At 27.4% G+C, this 24,090-nt stretch overlaps 1 protein-coding gene across 2 annotated transcripts in view; it reads right to left on the reverse strand.

The window, feature by feature from the left end:
• Positions 1-24,090, reverse strand: part of LOC129960940 (uncharacterized) — a 289,136-nt gene that overhangs the window by 16,825 nt on the left and 248,221 nt on the right. For both annotated transcript variants that reach the window (XM_056074692.1, XM_056074691.1), the window contains exons 10-13: positions 22,513-22,593; positions 15,119-15,304; positions 4,516-4,601; positions 1,802-1,913 (exon numbers count right to left, since the gene is read on the reverse strand). In XM_056074692.1, the coding sequence (XP_055930667.1) occupies positions 1,802-1,913; positions 4,516-4,601; positions 15,119-15,304; positions 22,513-22,593 (465 nt within the window). The remainder of the gene's footprint in view (positions 1-1,801; positions 1,914-4,515; positions 4,602-15,118; positions 15,305-22,512; positions 22,594-24,090) is intronic.

A 24,090-nucleotide genomic window follows, 5' to 3' on the forward strand; every position in this document is an offset into this window, starting at 1 on the left:
AAACTCCTTAAAATATTTTCAAATTTGTTTACTTAATTCAATAAATGTTATTAATAGATTTTGGTAGCTTCAAGTTAAATACAAATTTAATTTATAATAGTTAAGACACTTCCGTGTTTTATGATAATATGCATATTATGAATTATATTAAAGGCTGCTATTCTCTTAAAGGAATTTTATTAAGGAATCTAATTATAAGACTGTTACACATTTACTTCAATATTTCACTAATTTTATCAACAGCTAAGATTTTATGCAATGTTATAATTGTGGCGTGCCTAATTGTTAATAAGTCAGAGAGAAAAAAATTCAGAATAAATTAGTTTTTAAACATCTATATGGCTTGACGTATTTCAAAACCTTTTTGAAATTTAATTTTAAATTTAAAAAAAAAAATCTTGAATTCATAACAGGAAATTGTGTTTTTTTACTCATTTCGACCTTCCTTGCTTACGCTAATAATGAGCTGTGGGTATACAGCACGTATATCAGGTAATACTCCCAGTGACATTATTAAATAAAGCAATTGTTAAAAGTAGTATTAGCTGCTAAATGCATTTACTGAATTTTTTATGGTTATATATATAAGCTTCACATTTTAAAAACTCATTATAGAACTTAACAACTTTATGAGTTTTCTTTTTACAGAACGAAATTCGATGTCAATATACAGGCTGGAAAGCGAATAAGTTATGCCATCAATTAAATTGCGAACCGTTATAGCAGCAGAGTATTCTTAACAAGAGAAAGCAGATATGCGCTACTCAGTGAATAATTTGCAGCGTCCCTAACGCCAAAATGTAGAATTAAGCTAAATTATTTTGAGACCTATTGGAAATATGGGATTTTTTTTAGAAAACTGTTCAACTTCGCGCATTAAGAAATAACACTTATATGTGCAGGAATAGCATAAATTTATATTTGCAAGATCAAATTAAAATTTGTTCCATTTTCTTCGATTAATATTGATTTCATATCTGAGATTATGTGTGACGTTGCATGATATCCCATGATCAGCATTTTTTTTTTTTTCTGTTAAGAGTGAATTTACTATTATCACTGTGTTGCGAGGTTTTTTTTTTTTTTTTTTTTGCTTATAATTGTAGCTTCATCCGTTTACAAATCAAAATCAAAAGACAATATAATTCAAACACTTACAAAATTTGTATGATTTATCCCTCAGAAAATGAAAGAATTTCATTTTTATGATTATAATAAAAAGAACAATTAGAGAATGTGAAGATAATATTTAATTGAAATTAATTCTCTAGAATATACTATTAAATAAACCCACTTAAAATCATTATGCAAAAAGTTTATAATGTTAAGCATTTAAAAAGATACGAATTAAAAATGCAAGAGCTATAAGAATATAAATTTTTTAATAAAGAATTTATTTTATAATTTACAGAAACCTTATTCTTCAATCCAAGATTTTATCTTTTGTTTAAATTTATTTTGAATTGAAATTGAATAAGCGATAAGATTAAAAAAGAATAAAAACAGAACATCTCTAACCATCATGCTATTTGTTTTAATTGTACTGAAATGATGGATTTCAAACTGCATAATATATAAAAAAAAATAATATAAAGAAAAATAATAAAAGTTGAAAAATTTATCATTATGACCCATATTACATTTAATTTAGTGTTTTAATGATAGACCCTCAAAATGGCTATGGCGAGTTTAAATCATGATTACCTTCACCGTTTAACAACATAAAATTATATATAATTAAGCATTCATAATTATTATAAAAAATATTTTGAAAAATTATAAAGTAAATGCTTTTTTATACCTGCTGATGTAATATTAAAAGTGAGATTCCCAGTAACTCCAGGAACAATTGTCCTCCTGCAAGTGTCAGGAAGGCCTGAAAATTGAGTCATCTTTGGATTCGAATAATATACCTAAAAATAAAGAAAGGAAAAAGAAACGAAATAAGAAAGAATATTAATCTTTTTTTATATTATTTCTGCTCGATGTTGCTCCCGGATGAAAACAATTTATCCATAACATTTGAAAATTGTCATCCTTTGTCCTGCTCTAAAATATGTCTATCAAAAGAATTTATCTAAAAAGTACAGAAATTGTGCTTATTCCGGGTGTTTGATTTATATCTTCTATTTTCTTTATTTTCGTTCTTTTGAAATTTATTTACTAACTATTTAAAACAGATTATAGGGCATTGTTTCGATTTAATTATAGGTTATTGAGATTTTTAAGCATAAAAAAAAACCGTCAAAATAATTCTGAGATGAATATGATAGATTGCACGTTAGTTTATATATATACAAATATAATTTATTGGAATATTTTGCGCATATATATTAAAATAACGAATTCTCCTCTTCTCAAATTGAATTTGAGTAAAAGCAAATCAAATTTTCATTCAATTAATCATGAAATTGTCAAATAAAATTTAATTTTTAAGCGGGGGATAATGTTAAAAAGTTAATGTTAAAATTAAACAACATATAAAGCGCAGAAGGTATAGAATTGAGTATAATAATTATATTAAATCAATAGCATCCAAACATTTCAAAAGTCAGACTAAGTGCAAAAGCTACCAATTTGAAATAAAATAAATAAAGAAATTGCATTGAAATCTCTGTATTAGGATAAGTAATAATCATAAATTCTAAAGCAGTGTTTTAAAATGCAGTTCTAAAGCAAAATATCGATGATTTTTTCGACTGATTTGTCAACATATCAAACTATAACAATAATGAACCATGAGAATTTAGGACACTTATATCCTCCTTTTCTCAAGTACGAAACTTTTGAAATATATAAATAAGTAACATGCATTGATTGATTTTATATTTGATAGATACGATAGCATATTAAATCTTTGAAAAACATTTAATCAAATATTAATTTTTTAGAACTGTACTGTAGCAAAATTAGACCAGGATGGAAATGAATATTTAAATAACACGATTGCACATATTAGGAAAATAAACACGGGAAAATAACAATCTAAAATCGAATAAATAAATAATTTCAATGTTTTCCGAAACTGACTTTTAGATTCTCTCTTTCAAAAAATTCCTCAATCAATAAGAACGTTGCAGTAATTGTTTTGTCTAAACCTCACTTGTTACCATGAAATGCTCTAACATATCCATAAAAAGTATTTTAACTGAAAGCTTCTTTGCGTGTGGTTAGATACTTAGCGATTTCGAAGAGTCAAACCATAACAAACTTTTCGAAAACATCAACAAAATCCCGACAGAGCAGCTGCAGCTGCTTTGGCAGAGTCGTCATACGATCCTTTCGCCTGCAAATGAGTTTATTTAACGCCATTTCTAAGCAAATGTACTGCTAATTCAACACTGCATTTGCATACATCACATAACACGTTCGTTTACAAACATTATCGGAAGAATCTAAGGAAATATGATAGTAAAATACTACGGCAGAAAAGCGCATATCACGCAATTAGAAACTTTCTAACTCTAAATGAATTTCGCGAAGGGTTAGTTTTTTCGTGTTAGGTTCTCAATTTGCATTTTCTTGAGATTCAAAGTTTCTCATTAATGTGCACAATTTCGTTTAATAGGTTATGCTTCCATTTTTTCTCTCTTGGTTGCATATTAATGAGTCATTCAAGATATCTCGAGAGATTCTTCGTCGCTTATTATTTACACAAACCAAGTGATTAGTGCTACTTTTCAAATAAGGTACTCTTGAAATCTAGAATAAATTCCACTGCGATTCTTTGATGGCTGGATCTAATTCTACTTTGAAAATCGTTAACTTTTATTATAAAAATATAAGTTCTCTAGAGAAATTTTGTGCTTAATTTAGTTTATTTTTACTCACTGCTCATCAAAGTTATTTACAAATACATGAGCTTGATGATTTAACATTGCACTTGTTTTAGCGTTTACATATTTATTGCGAATGTTCTTTAGCTTATTCAGCTTATTTCAGTTAAATAATCAAAATAAAATTAAAAGATTTCGATAGATAATATAACAGATTTAAGTTTTAAATTTATAGAATTAATAATAATTAAAAATTTTGTAAAATGAAAAACTATATTTCATAACTGCCTTTAAACAATTCAGATTCTATAATTTACATAAAATGATTTTAAAAAAGAATATATAAGTTATAAAGTTAAAAATAACTGGTGAATAAAAAAAACAGTATTCTGATTTTGAAGCACAGTTGTTTAAAAAAATTATTTGGTAGTATAAAAAAGCCATTCCTTAAAAGGAATAATATTTACCGTTATCTTACAAATTATCAAGATTTTATTCATAGCATACATACTTCAAAAATTTTATTCTGAACATTATATTTAAAAAAATTCTAGCATATTAAGTTTAATATGCCTGTACCTGTGAATTTAAAAGACATTCTTAAATGAATGAATTTAAGAATTTACAATGTAATTTTCTTTCTTAATTTTACGTTTCTTCTTTAAATCTATACGGAATTAGAAACTATATACAAAACAAAATGTGCAAGTTTCACTTTACTATAAAGTAAATTACTTACAAAACAGTATCGAACTTTCGAACCCTTGAGTCCTGCAATGAGGTAGTTCCTGCCGTTTTCTTCCCAAGTTCCTTGACATTGGAAGGCTGAAAAATATACAAATAAAACAGAGAGGACGAGCAATTATTCATTTGTGTTAATAACTTTAAACACGAGATTTTGCATTACCTGAATGTGAAAACTTTTTTCAAAAATTTTATATTTAAACCAGAGAGTAAAATAAATCACGATATTTACTTTTGTGATACATTAAGGAAGCTAACATTTTGATTGTAATATCAACAGGGCAGAAAGCGCAATGAAAATTATAATACTAAAACTTAAAGATTGTTTTCTTCGCAACCTTAGCATATCCTTCAGCAATACGGGACTTTTTTATTTATTACATTTTTTTAACTTCGGATTGTAATTAATTAACAAATTTAGGCTTTTTCCCTGATTTGAAGAGGCGTTTCTATCTCGATTGAGTCTAAATTTAAAAAAAAAAAATTACAACTCTAATAACAGACTGCACAAAGTCATATGCTTAACTGAGGAAACCCATATACACACACTTAGACAAACCGATAGACCGTTAATCTTTTGAAGGATATAATGCTGAATTTGAGATAGAACTTCGATACATGAAATAAAATCATGTAATCTGGCTTTTTGGGTCATCATATGCAAAAAGGACAAACATAATTAAAAAAAAAAAAAATGGACTTTGAGGTTTAAGTATTTTTTTTTTTTTTTTTTTTTTTTTCAGAATCTGAAGTGAAATTTTTTGACGATTGCTGAAAATTCTGTTTGTGCTCATTGTACACAAGAAATTAAAAAAGAAATAATTTCAAAATGAAGACATGTAAAAGAAATCTTTAAATATCTTTTAAAAAATGACAAATTAAAGTTAATTTTTATCAACGTTTACAAAAAAAAATGGAGTAAATAAAATAAGTATACAATTAAGTATGTATTCTAAGCACAGAATTTGTAAAGAGTTGAAAAGTATTTACTAAGTTTAGAGTCCCCCACACGATATTTCGTGTTTAGGAGTCATTTTTTAGATACTGACCGCAATGTTTTACAAGATAAACGGAATGCAATCATACTATTGCCACTCAACAGATGAAAAAATAATTCATCGACTACACATCGATCTCAAAAGATCGAAAATGTAAACAAGTAAAAGACCCTTACCTAATACCTATCATCATGAATGATTATGATTCTACAGCATTGCATATCATAATTTCAGCGGTTCAGAGTAGATTGCAAACAAGCCCATGTTTGCTGATATGGTCAACTGCTGCTTTCAACTGCATGACATATTGGTAGAGTTTCCCATGTTTCTCCTAACATAAGCTTCACAGCACAAGGACAAAGTTGCAAAATACGTCACGGAATGAATGAGCGAATGACATCAATCAGACTAGTCCCATTTCAGCATACAGCATTATTATACTCGGAATAACAATATTTAGATGAATAGCGACAATATGTTCAGTGTAACTAGAGTAATGGAACAGCATTTACTTATTCCGTATATGTAAATATTAGATTTAACATCCACTGATGTAAAAAAAAATAATGCATTTGTTTGCAGTGGTAAGTAGAGTCTTCGTGATATTTTATTTGGGCATGTGCATTAATATTCCTATATTTTACAATTGCATTTTTTACGATGTATTGATTAAGTAAAAAATTATAATCAAAGCGGTAAATTTCCTTTCAAATATAATAACTTGATAGTTTCTAAAATATTATCACATGAATTTATTTCATTCCATTTTCAGGAATTTAATATATTATTTCAAAACTACCCAAATGGTTTAAATAATAGAATAAACGTATTTTGATATTTAATTTAATAGCTGAAATTTGCTTATGCTTCATGAACTTAATGGAGTAGAAATGAACTCATTTATCTGTGTATTTTTACCTTGAATATTATCTGAATCTAATTGAATTGGCGAGTTTTGAGATATACACATAAACAAACAGCATTTCTAAATCAAATTATTAAACTCGTTTGGCAATTACAACATGGTAAGGAAAATTAAACTTTAAAAAATGTAATTTCTGCATTGATTCCCAAAAATAAAATAAATGAAAAGAATATTTTTGAAATTCAGTTGAATGTCAAACATGATCAAAAACAAAGATGCTGCCATTTCTTTCAATATTAATAATTTTTCAATAACCCAAATCGATATGATGTAGAGATAAGGCTCATTTCTATGAATCTTCAGCTCTTTGTTAATCAACACTATAGAAGTGGGAAATCTTAATTTCTGTACTACTCTTTCTAGTTTTATAACTATTTTTGTGTCAGTTTCGGGACTTAAAATATTTCTAGAATACACTGCAAGATTTGAATTTTTTTTATATCTATAGTTTTTTTAACTGATTATTTTTTTACAGAATTAAATTTATATTCTTAATTTAATTCAAAACCTAATTTACCCCATCAAAGAGTGACTTCATGGATGTTAGTTTCATTATTTTTCTTCTATGTCTATTTTCAATGACAAAAAAATTGAGCGATATCAAATGAATTCATGAGCTAAATCTATATTTAATTTACAACAGATGAGTGATTTATTACCTCTTGCCGAATACTGTGTTTAGAACGTTAATACTCAATAGTTGAAAAGATGTAGAAACTATAATCTTTAAAAAGCTACTATTGTGTTTGATATTTAGACATTTTTCTTTTAGATTTTCGTCTTATTAAATCTTTGAAAGTATTCAAAATACGAGGGTGCTCCAAAAGTCTTCGATACATTTAAAAAATAAAATGAAATAATTGGCGCAGTTCATTGCGATCGGCACTTCACTTCTCATTTAGAAACCTCCTGCAAAAGAAACAATGCGTTTTCAAATTTTGTACATAGATGACGTTTTTTAAAATGGATAAAACAGCATAAAAATTCCAATTAAGCTTCCAAAAGCAGCTAAAGGTATTTTATCTTAATCAATCCTTTACCATACTTCAACGAATGCATCTTTGTAGTTCTGACTATAGCGAAACAGCTCTAAATTAATCAACGTGCTCGCTACCGCTGACCGCGCAAGAAACTGGATTATGTGGATTCGCGTCATCATGTCTTGAATGGAGAGGAAGTGTGCATTTTGTATTTGATATAGCTCCACAAGAAAAGTTGAATCTAGAATACGAGGTGGCTATCACAATCTACCATTACCAGCCTTATAGTTTTTAACTATATTTTTTTCTCTGAGTGGAGCGACAATTGGATCCGAGGATGATGACTTCAAGAAGTTACCTGGAATTCTCATTTTTGCGTAACATAAATCATCTAATTATTCTCATAAACCGCATATGTAAACTAAGAATTTAAACAATTAAACTGATATGTGAGATTTTTTTTTGTTACTTTTGTCTTATCGAGGTTCAAAACAACTTTTGGTTAAAACTGTGAACTAATTTTTTTTTATTAAGAGAAAAAGTTTTCAAGAGAAGGAAAACTTTAGGGCACACCACTACTTTTTACACCAATTACATTTTGAAATATGCAAATGATTTTAGGAACACCTTGTACCTCAGTACCATTTACCTCATATTATAAGACTCAAGAGGCTGTACCTTTTAAAAATTGGAAATTTCAATCTCCATCAGATGTTAAATAACAGTCTTTGGGAACAGCAAAAATAAATCAAAGCTTTTAGTTGTTGAATAGTAAAATTAAAGTATTTTTGAAATGAAGGTAAGTTTTTTTGCAACAAGAAATAGCATGCTTTAAAAATAAACTCATGAGCAGTCAAAATTAGTAGGTAATTAAAAGTTTAAGAAGATTAAAAGTTAATTAATTTGTAAGTTATTAAAAGTTAAATTAATAACAAACTATATCTCAAAACATACTATGTATATGCTAAACATGGTTCATATATAATTGCCGTTTAAAGAAATTTCCAGATATTTGTAAATATCCAATATAATGAGTCATATATTTATCTATGTAATTTGCATGATCTTAATTTAATTTCATATGCAAAATAAAACACATATAAGTTCTTCTTAAAGGGCTTGTGAAAAACAGAAGTGATACCAGAAAGCTATCTAATTTTTATTTTTTCTTTATATCTTTCTATTGTAAAAATCTATTATAAGCTTTTGTTTTCTATCATAAAAGCAATGCTAATAAAAACCTGGTATTCTCCATTTCTCTGTTCTGAAAAATCTGATATTTCTTTCTTAAATAACCATTGACAAATACAATAATTTGCTGCAAAAAATATCCATTTGTTTAATTTATTGTTAGATAGATGAAACGTAATTAATTTTCTCAAAATGTTGGTATGTATAAGATCATTTTTTGATAGGTATTTATTAGATTTTCAGAAGAAAAAATTAATAAGTGAGTTAAAATTATTTTGCTCTTAAATTTTTACACTGATTTTTATATTATTTTGTGAAATTGCATTTCTTCTGCTTGTTGATAAAATTGAATCATAATAATGTCAAATGAAAATTAAATATATTTCATGAAGTCTTATTAAATTTAAACTAACATTAAGATAAAGCAGTGCTAAGAAATTTTAGAAAGGTTTTAACGAAAACGAAGCGAAACGTGAAGACTAAATTGAAATCATATTGATAATATTTGTGTAGAAAAGATTTTTTATATCTTTTCACTTTGAGGGATTGCTTGTTACATAATTAGATTAATTTACGACCTTAAATCTTTCGATGTATATAAATTTGTCGAGTTTTCTACAGTCAAATAGCATGCACCGTAAGCTCTGGCTCTAATCAAATAATTTCATTTACTGATATAATAGTGTGAGAAAATTTTACTTAAATTCATTAATATGAAATTAAAATAAAGAACAAGTGTAGAACAAAATTAATTCATTTATTGATTCATTTTCTTGATAATATCAATATAAAAAATAACTTATGCATTCCTTGCAATTTAGATATTTTTTATATAGAATTTAAAAGAACAATCTATACTTATAATAAAGCTCAATGTGTGTGTGTGTGTGTATTGGCCAAATGAGTAAGGCTTGTTTTTCCCCCCATGATAATGAGGCTAGGCTTAACATTTTTCGGCCAATTATTTCAAACGATTCTGTTTATTTTCTTAATGTGTGAAGCATTTAAAATTAAACATTGTTAATTAATCGATCTTTCATATTCATTCTCAAGAACTTTTGAATTAAAATAAAACAGAACAAACGGAATAAAAATTTTCTAATCTGCATAGCGTTATCCCAACTAGCGTAGAAAAATTCGCGCATTTGCGTTACCATAACTGGAGTTGAAAATTCACGCATGCTCATTGTGTTCTGATTGTTGACAACTTTTATCAACGGATGCGGACTTGATTTAAATTATTTTTAGATAAGTTGTATGTTTTTGTAATTAAATTGTATTTATGTTAGTCATATATTTTTTTGTATATGCTTATAGTTTTTACATGGTTTTTTAAGTAGTTTTTTTAAACCTGTTTTCGACTGATTGTTTTAAACGATTCTGTTTATTTTCTTAGTGCTTGATTCATTTAAACTTAAACATTGTTAATTAATCGACCTGTTCATGATAAATCTGAGAAAATTTTGTTGACAAATTCTTGAGATAATACATATATTAAGAAAAATATTCTTTAGTGCCCATAAGGTTTAAATGCTCAGTGTCTCTGTTGTCAGTAATCATATTATAAAAAAGTACTTTGTTTCAGTAAAAAATATTATTATATTAATTGCAGATTAATCATTTCCATTTTAATCTAAAGCATAAATTCTACAGGAGCTAACAGAAAATTAGAGAGATTCATATTATGTTATGACTGAAGACCTTTATAATATTATGAGTGAATTATATGACTATCAAAATTTGAAGTTCTAAAATATTTTGAAGAAGAAGTTATTAAAATAGGAATTACATAAAATATTTAATTATTAAAATTTTAATGAGCATTAAGATTGGCGAACCGGCTGGTCGCCAAAGGCGGCTAATTATTCCATATATGCGTAGCTTTTAATAAGGTAAAAGGGCTTTGATATCGCGAATTAATTTTTCAATCGACCATCTCGATATGTTGAGGTTTACACTAAGTTCTTAATTTGCAATTTTTTTTTTTATCGTAAAAGCCATCACAAAATTTTGCTTTTTACATTCGACAGTATAAAATTGGCTTTAATAAGACAAATAAACTACAATATTGTAAATTAAATGTATACATAGACATCCTCTAGACAAATTTAGCCAGTCAGAAAGCTTTAATTTTTTATGCAATCACATCATAACAAATAACCACCAAAAAATTTGTTATATATCATAAAAATATAAAATCCATTATAATATTTACATCAAAACCCTTTTTGCCTATTTAGGGCTTATTCGCGGCAACGGCGCACATTTTTAAGTATTTGTGTGTGTGTGTGTGTGTGTGTGTGTGTTCAGACAGCCATTTTGATTTCTAAAAATTAAATTACAAAATAAATGCATACAAGTAATTTTTCCAAAAAACATTCTAACAAATTCATGCATATATGATTTATTTTCTTTCATTTAACTGTAATTTAACCGTTTCAAATATTTATGTTAAAATATTTCTTTTAAAAATTGTATAATGAAATGCAGATGAGTTTTTCTAATCACATGATCTTTCTAAAATCCATTTTATAAAATGCCTATCTATTTGTATGCATGATTGTTTTAGTATAAGCGCCACCTGCGAGACCGCATAAAATGAAACTGAGAACAGCATGCTTCCCGCTGCTCGCTTAGGCAAAACACTTTTACCTCTATCTATTAAAGCTTTACTTAGGAGCATTTGGGAGTTTTTAGACACACGCTTTTGCATTTTTGATCTATAAATTTCCACTACAAATTTGTATATGATCCCTATTTTCATCAAAGAAACAGTGTTTTACGTGTTGTAAAAAATAGCATAAGTCAATTTTATTTTTTGTATCATAATTTATTTGGCATTAAAGATATAGTTATGCAGTTTTATTCTAATGATCTTATTGGATGAAAAAAAAATTTCTTATTGACCAAATTTTCTACAGAAATTGCATAAAAATTTAAAAAGTGTCACTTTTTGAAAATCAATTGCAAATTTTTTTTTTATTAACGTAGTTTTATTCTGTTCATTATTTGGAACTATTTTGTAATTTACATAATCCACTTATCTCTAATGGGTAAAGAATTAAACCACACTTCCATCTTTTTGGGACACCCTGTATATATATTAATACTAATATAAGGTGAAAAAGCAAGCATGTGTTAATTAAAGAAAGTTTTTCGGATATAAAGTGTAGGGGCCTACGTTCCTAATAGTTAATACCATTCCTAATACAAGCGTTCAAGAATGTCACATAACGAAGCATGTTCTCAGAGTTTCTATTCTAATGAAAGAAATTGCTGCAGGCATAGTTTAGAAGTCTACAGAGATCCTTTCAAACTAAACTATTCGGTCCTTTCTAGAAGGAATAATCGTAACGGTTTTCTGGATGGAATGATCTGAATGTTGTTCAGGTTTATGAAGAAGTTTTAAGTCTTGTTTTTACAGATTTATTTATTTTAAAAATAATTCTAACATTTGAATGTTTACAGCAGATGGTACAAAATTTTATACAAAAAGATGGAATAATAATTTACAATGGAATTAACATTTTGCAAGAGGACTGATTCATGCCCTGCTGTCATGGATTTTATTGATTATATTAGTACAAAATTTTGTATAATCGGTAAAATAAAAAAAAGTAAAAAAAAAAATAGCATAAGGAATGATATTGAATAATTTTGAATTTAATATTTATTTGCATTTCTAAATTGATTTTAATATAAATTCAAACTATTTTAATCATTTATTTAATTGAATTTAACTTACTTTGAAATTTATTAATAACAAAAATATGAATTTATTTTACTTATGGCATGAATCAAAATCTTTATTGTAAATTAATGTGCATTTTCAATGAAATATTATTCATTTTTCATTTCTTTGTATACTTTTGAAGATTTTTTGATTATATATTTTCATTGTTGCATATTTCGTATACAATAACGTCATAAAATGGTGTAGTAAAATTACAATTTCATTCAAAATGCTAAAATTTCTAAGAATAAAGAGAAAATTGAAAATGACTTATTATTAGAAAAATCATTATTATAAAGTCGACATAACGCTTGTCATCATTATTTGATTTTTGCCGATTAACATTTAAATGCACGTGATGCCACACCCTTTTTTGTAGTATAAAAGGTGAAACAAATTCCAAAATTGAATTGAAGCTCAGAATTTAATGTGCATTATGGAAATGTTTTGGTTAAACAAAACTACATTATGCTTAAACCAAAAGCTCAGTTTCACTAGAATCGTACAAGCGTATCTGACTTAGACGAAACAGCCGATATAAAAATTGATGCTGGAACAAACACAAGAATTTCTGAAATGTACTGTTGATCCAAGTCCCATACTTTCTGACTTTCAAAAATATTTCACGGCTACCATCTTTCAAACAATAGTGCTAAGAAAATCGACTGAAGTTTATGAAAGAGCCATATTTTACTCTCGTAAATAGAAAACAGATATCGTCACAGATGAAAATAAATTCAATCTTGATGCTCTAGTCGATATTCACGCTCTCTTTAAAGAACTTCTCTAACCAAAAAAGGCTCCAGGGAAGTAGTTTCTTCAAAATTCAGTTTACTATGGAATTCGTGAAGAACTGCAATTTGGAAATTTTTCATCTGAGAAATCACGCGCTGTAAGCATATTCAATAAAATAAAAAAGGAAAGATTTTAGCTAGATTTTGTAGTATACTTTCTAACTTTTATAACTAGACTGATAAAAACTAGATATTGTAGCACTATATTGGACTAATAACATATTTCGATAAAAAAAATTATATAAATATATATGACATTATATGTTTTTATTTCTTATCAAAAAGTTTTACTCCATTGAAAATATGTAGAGAATATTAGCAAATGATGCTTCTTGAATTTTTTCTTCATACAAAAATACTAATATTCAAAATTTCTCATCACTGATTAAGAAAATATAATTATTCCACTATGCGTCGAATTTTATTTTGTTATCTTATAACTTTAAATGAGCAATTCTTGTATATATATAAATTTATTTCGTGTATCTCAAAAACGGTTCTAATGATTTGCATAAAATTTTATATTTAGATAAGGTTTTGCTTTTTACGTTTATCTATGTGGGTGTCTTTCCTGAAAAAAAATGCTATTTTACGCAACAAAAGAAAAACATTTTTTTCATAACTAAATTTTCACATGTGGCTATACATGACTCGTGTAAGCGTATTAGAGATGGAACTGTGTTTAGGGCTTCGGACTCTCTTGTGTTTTCCTTATGTTTCATCCCGCATTTGTAATTCAGTTCTATTTCGCTTATAACTTTAAAGGAATCATAAAATAGGATTTTATTTGCAATTTTACAAAAAAAAAAAAAAAAAAAAGAGAGAAAGAGAGAGAGAGAGAGAGAACTGCAGAGCGAAGCTTAGTCTTCCAGGTACTAAGCTATAAAAACCAGACAACCCATAAAAATAAGAGAATATTAAGCCATTGTGCTGCAGTTAATCTGCTAAATTAGAAAACTAACTTTACATAATGTTTTAAAGAAATTGAAAAGCTAATAAACAATTTTTGATTTACAATTGCTTTCTTATGTATATTCAAGCACTGATAAGTTTAATACTTTGGCCTGTTTGTTAAAATTTATGTCTGATAAGCTATGTAAAATATATGTCTGATAATAACCATAAAATTTAGACATAAAGTAATACTAGTTAGCCATTCAAAATATTTATGAAGCTCAAGTTCTTTCTTATTTATATTTAAATGTTCTGCACATTTATTTTAAAATAAAAATTAGTGTTTCATTAAAATAGGTTTTCTCATGTCCCGCAGTATTAGAAATTTAGATGTGTTGTACATTTATGTATTAGTAAATTTCTCAATTTATATTTTTAATACAATAATAAAATAAATTTGACTCTAGCAATAAAATGCTGAATGTTGCTGAAATATTTGAATTTCTAATTGAATAGCCTAGTTTTCCTAACAGATTTTAAGTATTTGAAGAGTAAAATTGCACTTCTTTGCACACTCTTTTGAACTACTTAGAAGACTACTGTGAACATTTCATATTTACTACATTATGAAGTGTTATTCATTTGGTACTTTAACTTGAAAAAAGGTGTTTGAATTTTTAACCTTTATATTTTGTATAATTTTTAGTCTTTATTTAATAGACATTCATATTTTTCATTGAAATCCAATTATTTAAATTATTATTAACACCAAATCATTTTTAAGTTAATAGAATAATTTAATAATTTCAATTTTTTTTAAAAAAAAATACTAAATTTTGTGACCTTTAATGTATCGTTTAACACTGACATATGGAGAAAATTTTTATTTTTTCTCTTTTAGCAGAAATTTTTTTTAAGTAAATGTTTAAATAAAATAGATTTTCTGAAAAATATCCTTATTATATGGCACCATCTATTATAATGCGATGAATAATTTTAAGTATTTCTGAAATATAAACAGAAATATGATGAAAAATATCAAAATATAAAATAAATTTTGAACATTTTTTAATGACTACTTACTCATATGCTCTCGAACAGTTTCACAAGTCGACAAAAATTCCAAAGAATCATGACTTCTGCATCCTACAACTTTGACGGCAGAATCTTGACATTGATCCGATCGAATGTGATTTTTGTTTGACGCTATTCTCAATCCATTGGTTTCAGCCAGTTGTGGACACAGCGCAATCACAGAAGCAGAATGAGCTGCAAAATTCAAAGAGCCGCTGTTAAACTTATTTTAAAATATATATAAACATTGGTTGCTTGCATCGACATTCGTTTGTGTATCATTAGTGTGTAATGGCATTTCGTTACTTTTAACTTGAATAATATTGCGGTTTGCCCTTTCATTTTTAATAAACCCTCTGTCCCCTAATAAGAGTAGCAAATGGTTATTTAAGCGAAAATTATTGGCGAATGCAGCTGTAAGTCTCAAAATTGTGAAGCTTTCGATCAAAATCAATGCTGCATGACATACCTCGTTTTATGAATGAGTATTGAATTTTGAACCTTATTATTGCGAATTATAATTTTCTTTCAATTTCATCCACTCTTCGAAATAACTTTAAAAAAATTTTAGTTTAATATCAACCCATTGCAAAAGTAAGATGAAAAAAAAAAGAGTTTTCAAGAAAAGATAGAGTTACAATTGTCCAGATTTTGATGCATCAGAAGTAAAACAAACAAAAAAAAAGTTGAGAAAAGGGTCAATTACTTTAGCTTCAAAACTATTCAAGTGTAATAAAATGGCCATATCAAGAATATAGAAACTTGCTTACGAAAACGAATGCGTTAAAGTGAATGGTATGCCAATGTTGATTGTTTGAACATACAAATAAATGCTAATAATGTGGATAAAAAACGTGGACAATTTAGATGCATTCCTCTCCATTTTTAAGCATATCTAATCTTGACAGTAAGAATTTTTCATTAATACAATCGAATATAATTATTGTCTGCTGTTATCTTTGTATGATGGCAGCATGAAATACAAAGTAGCGGTTTAATACTTTTAAAAAAATCCTATTAGTAACAACCTTTAATAGTTGAATTCATTGCCTTAGAAAAAGATCATGTATTTTAATAAAATATCTAGACTTGGCGATTGCTAAAATTATATTTTCATTGCTTGCTTGGTTCAAACTCTTTTTTTATGAATAAAGGATAACTAGTTCTAATTATATATAATTGACACATCAATATAATTGACAATCTGACAGTTCTTCATCTGTTCTATGGCATTTGTTATCTTATCTCATCACTAGTCATTTAGCCATTTCAGCAAATCTTCTAATAAAGTCTTCTTAAAATATTTAAGGAGCCAATGAAGCCAATTCATTCATTTAAAAGTTAAAATTAACATCATTCTTTGAATCTAAGAAACATTTCAACTAGGTACTCAAATTGTGTGCTTGGAGACATTTGAATATTAAAGCAAGTGGTGGTAAAAATTATGATTATAAGCTTTCTTGTGGTCATATGAATCCTCCAGTCTATTGAAATATTTATAAATATAAGACAAATCAAAGAAAGAGAAGTTTTATAATACGTTCCTATGAAATTTGTGCATAAATAATAGAAAATATTTTTTAAATAACGGTCTAGGGAAACCTTAATCTTTAACGACGTGGTACAGAAATAGATTTTATTTCTATAGTTTCAGACTGTCTCTCCCATCTTATTTGTAGTATATTCAAAGCAAGTATGTCTGGATAAAGATTTTATTCCAATAGTTGCAAACTGTCTCTTTCGGCTTATACATAAATATTCAAAATAGCATAACTGGATGAGAAAGTTTAGTTACTATTGTTATTTTACGATGAATAATATGAACAAAGATAGTTATTTTCTTCAATATATAGAGGCAGGAATATTGTTATTTGAAATACTTATTTACCAAGACAAAAAATAAGAGCAGTGAAATTTAACACTTTCAACGCTACCGACAAGATATCTCGTCTTTCAGATACTTCCAATTACAGGTTTCTGTCGGTTAAAATTTGTCTCTTATTCCAGTTTAGATAGGTTGAGCTTTCTAATACATATCTGAAGAATACCTTTACTTTTTTCATCACAAATTTAAGCTCCACAGAAACCTGTAATTGGAAATATCTGAAAGACGAGATATCTCGTCGGTAGCGTTGAAAGTGTTAACAAAACTTAATACTTATTAAAATAGGAAAAATATGACACACTGGATCCCACATGCAAAAACAAGTATTTGACTAAGTTTTCATATTATATATTTATTCAGCACAATACTCATATAGTGCATTTATAATAAATGCTTAAAATAATTAATCCGAAAGTTTGACTTAATTGGCGGAAAATTTCCAAGTAACTCAATTATTATAGACATACATAGCAATTACATTATTCCTTCAGTTAATTATAAGTAAAGCTCTAATCAATAACGACGGCAATTTCAGAAGATAAATATATTTTGTAATATTTCTAATTGCAGCCTCAAATAACACTAAAATATAATTAATTAATGCGATTATATTTCAGAAATTGTATATTTTTCTGAAATTGTTGTATAAAAAATAAAACTAGTGTTCAATGAGAGAATTTAGCTTAAAAAACTTTCTGTTTTCCTAATAGTTTAATATGATTCGAATATGACTTCATTCAATATCTAGTTTAGCAAATAAAGTTTTTATGCATTAGTAACTTAAACTATAAAATGAAAGATATATTATGTAGTTTTCATCATATTCAAAGGACGATTGCTAAGCTGTTTTTTTTTTTCACTATTTATACAAGCAACAAAAACAAAAGAGATGGGCCTAACTTCTGGAGATGTGGAACCATATTCCTTAAAGCCCTATCGGAATTTTAAGTTTGACTTTGATCGAAATCATTTCTAGACTGATCTTTTGACTAAGGTAAGCAAAAAGTCAGAGTTACTTGAACTTATTAGACAAATGGCTCTAGAAACAATTTATAGCATTCCATATCCGGCTCTGAAAATGTGCACTGATGGCAGTAAAGGAGATAGTGGCGTTTCTGGTAGTGGCGTACACATAGAGAGTCCTGAAGTAGCTACTGCTGTTTTGATTAGAAATCCTGACAACTGCTCTGTTTTCAGGTCCGAATTTATTACAAGGCTCTTCAATGTATCGACACGTCCAATGAACATGTCTTCAGGGACATTTGGATTTTAACAGACAGTCGTACAGCGCCTTTCTCTTTGGACGAAAGTGGGGCACAAGACTAGCATGAATATCTTAGACCTTATTACCAGGCTCTCTGCAAAGCACTCCGTACACTTTCAGTGGGTCCCGCACATGCTGATTTAAATAGTAATGAAATAGCCGATAACAGCTAAGACAGCTTCAGCTGACATTTTTCATGGTGACCCAACACTAACCTATTTTGAAATCTCCTCTATCAAAAAGATGGAGTCGGTTGCACTTTGGAGATTCCCACCTGCTCACCCTTGGTACTTTGGTAAAAGTCCTGGTTGGTATCACCGTCTGGATATGTCTAGAAAACAGCAAACGGCTCTCTCTCGTTTTTTGAGTAGACACTTTCTAACATGGCCAGATGATCTTTGCTGGATGGCCTTGGTCCAATGCAGATCAAGTCTCCCCTAATCATGTTTAAAGTTTACTAGTTTTGAGATTTTAAGGCATCCGCTTTTGTTTTTAGACTTTTTAAATATTTAGTTTCATGGAGGTGGTATAGCACCTGGTGCAGCTATAGCACCTGGTGCAGCTATACCACCTGGGTTTAGAAACAACAATACAAGCATCAAGGTGACCATGACCCGATAACAGTAGAGTTGATGTTACTGTTGATTTCAAATCGATAAGATTATTGTGGTAATGAAATCTATTCCTACTATTTCGATAATTTTTTAGCATATTACCTTGTTTTAATACGTCAGTGGGTTATTTTTTTTCACAATATTTTATTATGGGTATTAAACGGAAAAATAGATTAAAGCAATAAAAGGGACAAGCATCAGGAATATGTGATGACATGACACAGCACCTAATAAAATCCAATTTATAAAACAATTATTGCTGTCATAAAATTAAAAAAATAACTGTGTTGTTAACTGTTACAAAATAATTGTGTGCCTTTATAGCATGTTTATAAAGATAGGTAAGATGATTTTGTTTAGTAATAACTTCTTTTCTCTATTTGAAATAGATAAAAATGAATGCTATTAATTATAATGCATGGCTCAGTTTATTTTTCATAAACATTGTACCTCCATTTTCTTGACCTTGTTTTCTCGGTAATTTGCTTACCCGATATGGGCAGTCGTATTTATGTTCAATAACTGAAATTCTATTATACGTGATTTGCTAATATATAATTTGCTTTTTAATTCGATTTTAAATAAATTGCTTTTGATTACTTCTGATTTTAACCCTCGTATAAAATTATATAGCTGAATGAAAGAAAATTCATATGAGATAAAAGTATTGAGTTAATTTTATAAACATGCTTAATATAACAATATTTTTAAAAAGAGATATTCACCACTTACTAAATAAGGATAATACAAGAAGAAAACAATAATCATATCGCATATTATTTTTAACACCAATTCATAACACAGAATTTCGCAGGATTAAATCATTCTTTGAGCAACCGTTAAACAAAGCAGCAGAATAAAATAAATAAATATTTCTAATGCCCCATAATTTAGAAATATTAGGAGTTAAGTAGCATGATAAGAGTAAATACGCTTATTAACGCCCAAGAGAATTGACTTTTAGAAACTGAGCGTAACTTAATTAAAACTTCTAATAACTTTCATGTTATTTGAAACCCAGAAATGAACAAACATTCACTCAGGAAAATATATAGTCATAGAATTTACATAACTTAAATAATAGAAACTCGTGTGTTCTTTATTTGACACTGAATGCATTTATTAGCAGAAAACTGAAGAATGCGTACAAATCAAAAGACTAGACATGTGATGAGACGAGAATATCAACAAATAAACGTTGTCTGGGTACACAATAATTGAGCATTAGAAAAGACACTACCAACCGTATATGAGAGAATTTCTTCCGATTTTCAACCTTGGCTATTGAGTCCCGTCATTATGTTAAATTAAATAAATTCAATTCATCTGAAATTAGGATAAATTCCATAAGTATCCTTGCTACAGAGATTTATCAGCCTTCAAGAGATAAGGATATAAAATCATACATTAAAACGTTATTCAAAGCTTCAGTTTCAGTAAAACCATCTCAACCATATAAATATATAAATGTACTGAAGTTATATATATATCATAAATGTTTTATATCTGCGATAATAGTATACTTTGCATTTCAAATTAGATATTGAGAAACTAGTAGATTTAAAGAAATTGAATAATAGTCATAAAATATATGAATACGATTCACATAAACAGAGGTTTTTTTTTTTTTTATTTTTTTATTTTACTTATCAGTTAAGGGCTGTGTTACAAATTTAAAATATAAGGCTTTGAAAGTAATTCGTAGAATGCGAGATTTTAAAAATAAAGAACGCACTATTTCCATTCTGTTTTTAACAAATATCGGATTTCAAACGAATGAATGAGCTTTGAGAATAATATATCATTTTATATTTTATATCATGAATCTTTTCTACGCTAGTTTAAATAATTTACTCATTTATGCACGCTGTATTTTCTTTAAGATAAGTGTGAAAGCCAAAAATTCTCATATAATTCTTTAAATAATTTCTTCTTAATTGCAAAATTAAAAAAAAAATCTTAAATTGATGTTAAAACTTAAGATTTATGGAATTAGTAAAACACTAGTTGTATGAAGAATGCTCGAGTGTTTATTTTTTGGTAATATTTGTACGCATATTTTTAAATTACGCAGAATATTACAAATTGAAATTGCGATGTAAGGAATTGATATATATATAATTTATATCATGCATGAATTATAAGTTTCACACATTGTGCGCGGTGTAACAATTAATTAGAGATGTTTAGAGGTTATTTGAAATGGATATACAGGAAGGAATGTAGCACCATATGCATTTTAACTCAAAAATTATATTTTAACAATAGCATTTCATTTTTAATATTTAATTGAAATTTTAAACTTTTTGCTTTCTACTTGTTGAATTTTCAATTCAGAATTTATGTCTTTCTTTCTTTTCTCAATTTAATTTTAAAAATATGTGTTCAACACTCTTTCTTTGGTAGTTTTGTACCATAGTTATTCTGAAAATGATCGCATATCGCAGCATGTCAATATCGATCTGTCTAATATGTCATCTTATACTGTCCCTTAAATCCGTTAAATTATCCACATCTAGTGAATGCACAAACCGTTAAAAATTTCCTTTCAACCAAAATTTTAAATGAGTAAGATCAAAGGTACTAAATTTGGACAGTTCCCCTTCAAACAACTTTTTTTTTTCTAAAACGCATATTTTGCCGTTTAAAAACAAATGTAAACATTAAAAAGTCCATTAAATGTTAGCTAATCAAGCAAAACATACTTCTTTTTTTTCAGTTCTATGCTTATTTTACTGCACACAGCTAGCAGCACCGACTTTGTTCTTGCCTTAAAAAATGGTAGCAATATTTTTTCATTTGCTTTCTTTTTAAAATTTTTTCCATGGATTAAATACACTATATAAGATATGATATCTTGTGTGCAGTGGTACACTTTTCGAAGCTAACATCTGAATATTTGTTATTTAGTTATGCCCATCCTGTAAATAAAAATTAAAAAAATTCCTTCAGGAACTTTCTCTAATATTATTTATTGATAAGGTAAAATTTTGTATTTATATATTTAAATAGAAATAGTTCACATACTTTTTTATGATGAATAATCACGGAACTTTAACATGCGTTATTCTATTATCTTTCTGGCATTTTTTTTTATTATAACATAACTGTTAAATAATGTTATTAATAAATGGTTACACTTTAATTTATAACTATTTAAAATACGTCTTCATTGAATAGGAATTAGCAATTTAGAGTTTTAGGAAACTTACAGAGTTGAAAATCCAATTTTTTGGTATTAATATTTTCATGTTAAAAATAACTAAAAAAAAAGACACGATTTAAAATCCAGAGAGTAACAATTCTATGTTGGTAATATAGATATTAGATTGTTTTTTTCTCATTTGCAATATCCATTCTCTTGTGGCACTGAACAAATTTCTCTCCAGTTCACAAAAAAGTTTTTCCTTCTTATTTTGAAGCAAAAAATTGTAATATAAAGGAAAAAAGAAATATGAGTATAAGAGTTAACATTCATAAAAGGCGTTTTATCAGTACTTGCCAATGTTTAAGAATAAAGGATGATTGTCTTAGGGAGAAATCCTCATCAATAGAATTTTGACAATGAATAATTATTTTACTAGAATTAATTTACTAGAATGGCTTCAACAGGTTGTTAAAAGTAGTTGAAAATACTTGCCTACTAAAGTGATGTAATCCATTCCACCTGAATCGTACCTTGGGGAAGAGCAGGCATCGTGTGGCCTCCGAGCAAATTCTCCTAAAAAAAAAGGAAATATCAAAATTTTTATTAAGAATGTATAATTAAACATAATTAAAAAAATACAGCATAAAGGTAAGAATTAAGCATATCTACTGCTTAACAGTTAACTGTGGTGACTGTATGTCATTTTGCATATATATATATATATATATATATATATATATATATATATATATATATAAACCAAATAATGAACTAAAATTAAGTGAGTCATATTATAACTCGAAATGAGGTGGAATCCACAGGCATCTCAAATGCTCTTATGAGACGTTGCTTGAATCAAAACTAGAATCAACTTAGCTAGAGTATGTAGCGTCAATAAATTGAGTCGAAAGTTCACTGTTAGATATATATTATCATTCAAATATTTTTAATACAGTTTGTTTCTTTTTTTAAACAAATAGATATAGGTATGTAGCTAAAATAGTTAACAAATTTTGTTTAGTTGATTCAATATTTCTCTCATTTCTAAGAATACGTCGGTTATATATCGGTGATTACATCAGTAATTTTACAAACAAAATTTAAGTTTAAATTAAATAGTTTATTTACTTCCGGTGGATATGCAGAATAATAAAAAATATAAAATATTTTAAATTCTGAAAAGAAGAAATATAATTTTCCTTCTAACTCATGGATTACGGTAAACTTCCTTGCTTGACTGTCACGTAAAAAGTAGCTAAAAGTTTGGTATTAATAAATGAGTATTAATAAATAAAATCAACATATAAGTTTTAAACCCTTTTAGAATGTATGAAAAGATTCTTATGTGTATTCCATTTCACAGTAGATTTCTCAAAAGAATCAAAATATGATTCTAGTTTTTTAAAAAAAGCTTTTCGCTGAAATATGAATAAACAAAGGGGTTAGAGAATATGAGGAACTGAAATGCTTTGTTTCGACCAGACTATTGTAGTTAAATTCCCGAGGCAGATGTTGATTTTAAGAAATTCTTTCGTCAGTGTTCTGTGAATTAATTGAATATTTCTCCTCGGAAACTGGATATCAGAAAATATATCTGATTACATTTATATTCGGTTGCAAAATTTTAATTAATGAAGCTTTACCTTAAAAGCAATTATTTTGGCCTGCAACTATACATGCCGACTTTTCCCTATTTAAAATTTAGAATTGATCAAACATTCACAACTTGGTATGGAGTATATTTAGTACCATATTAGTACCTAAAGAATTATTTGATTATTATTCAGAATCGATAAATTATCAATTTTGTATATTTTTGTAACTTTGAAATAAAACTTTAATGTATAGTCAGATTGACCAGAAAAACATGATTCTTAACGATTATCAGTCGATTGTAAAAAAATAAGATCTAGCCTTTTGTGAAAACTATCGTCACAGAATCTTCACACTGCATATATACACCAATAGATCTAGAAAAACTCTTCCTTATAAATTTTTCAAAACTAACTATCACAGATGGGTAATAACTTTTTTCATGCACGATTTAAAATTTTTTTAAGCCTTCATATA

The sequence above is a fragment of the Argiope bruennichi genome, chromosome X2, assembly GCF_947563725.1.
Source record: "Argiope bruennichi chromosome X2, qqArgBrue1.1, whole genome shotgun sequence".
Lineage (NCBI taxonomy): Eukaryota > Metazoa > Arthropoda > Arachnida > Araneae > Araneidae > Argiope > Argiope bruennichi.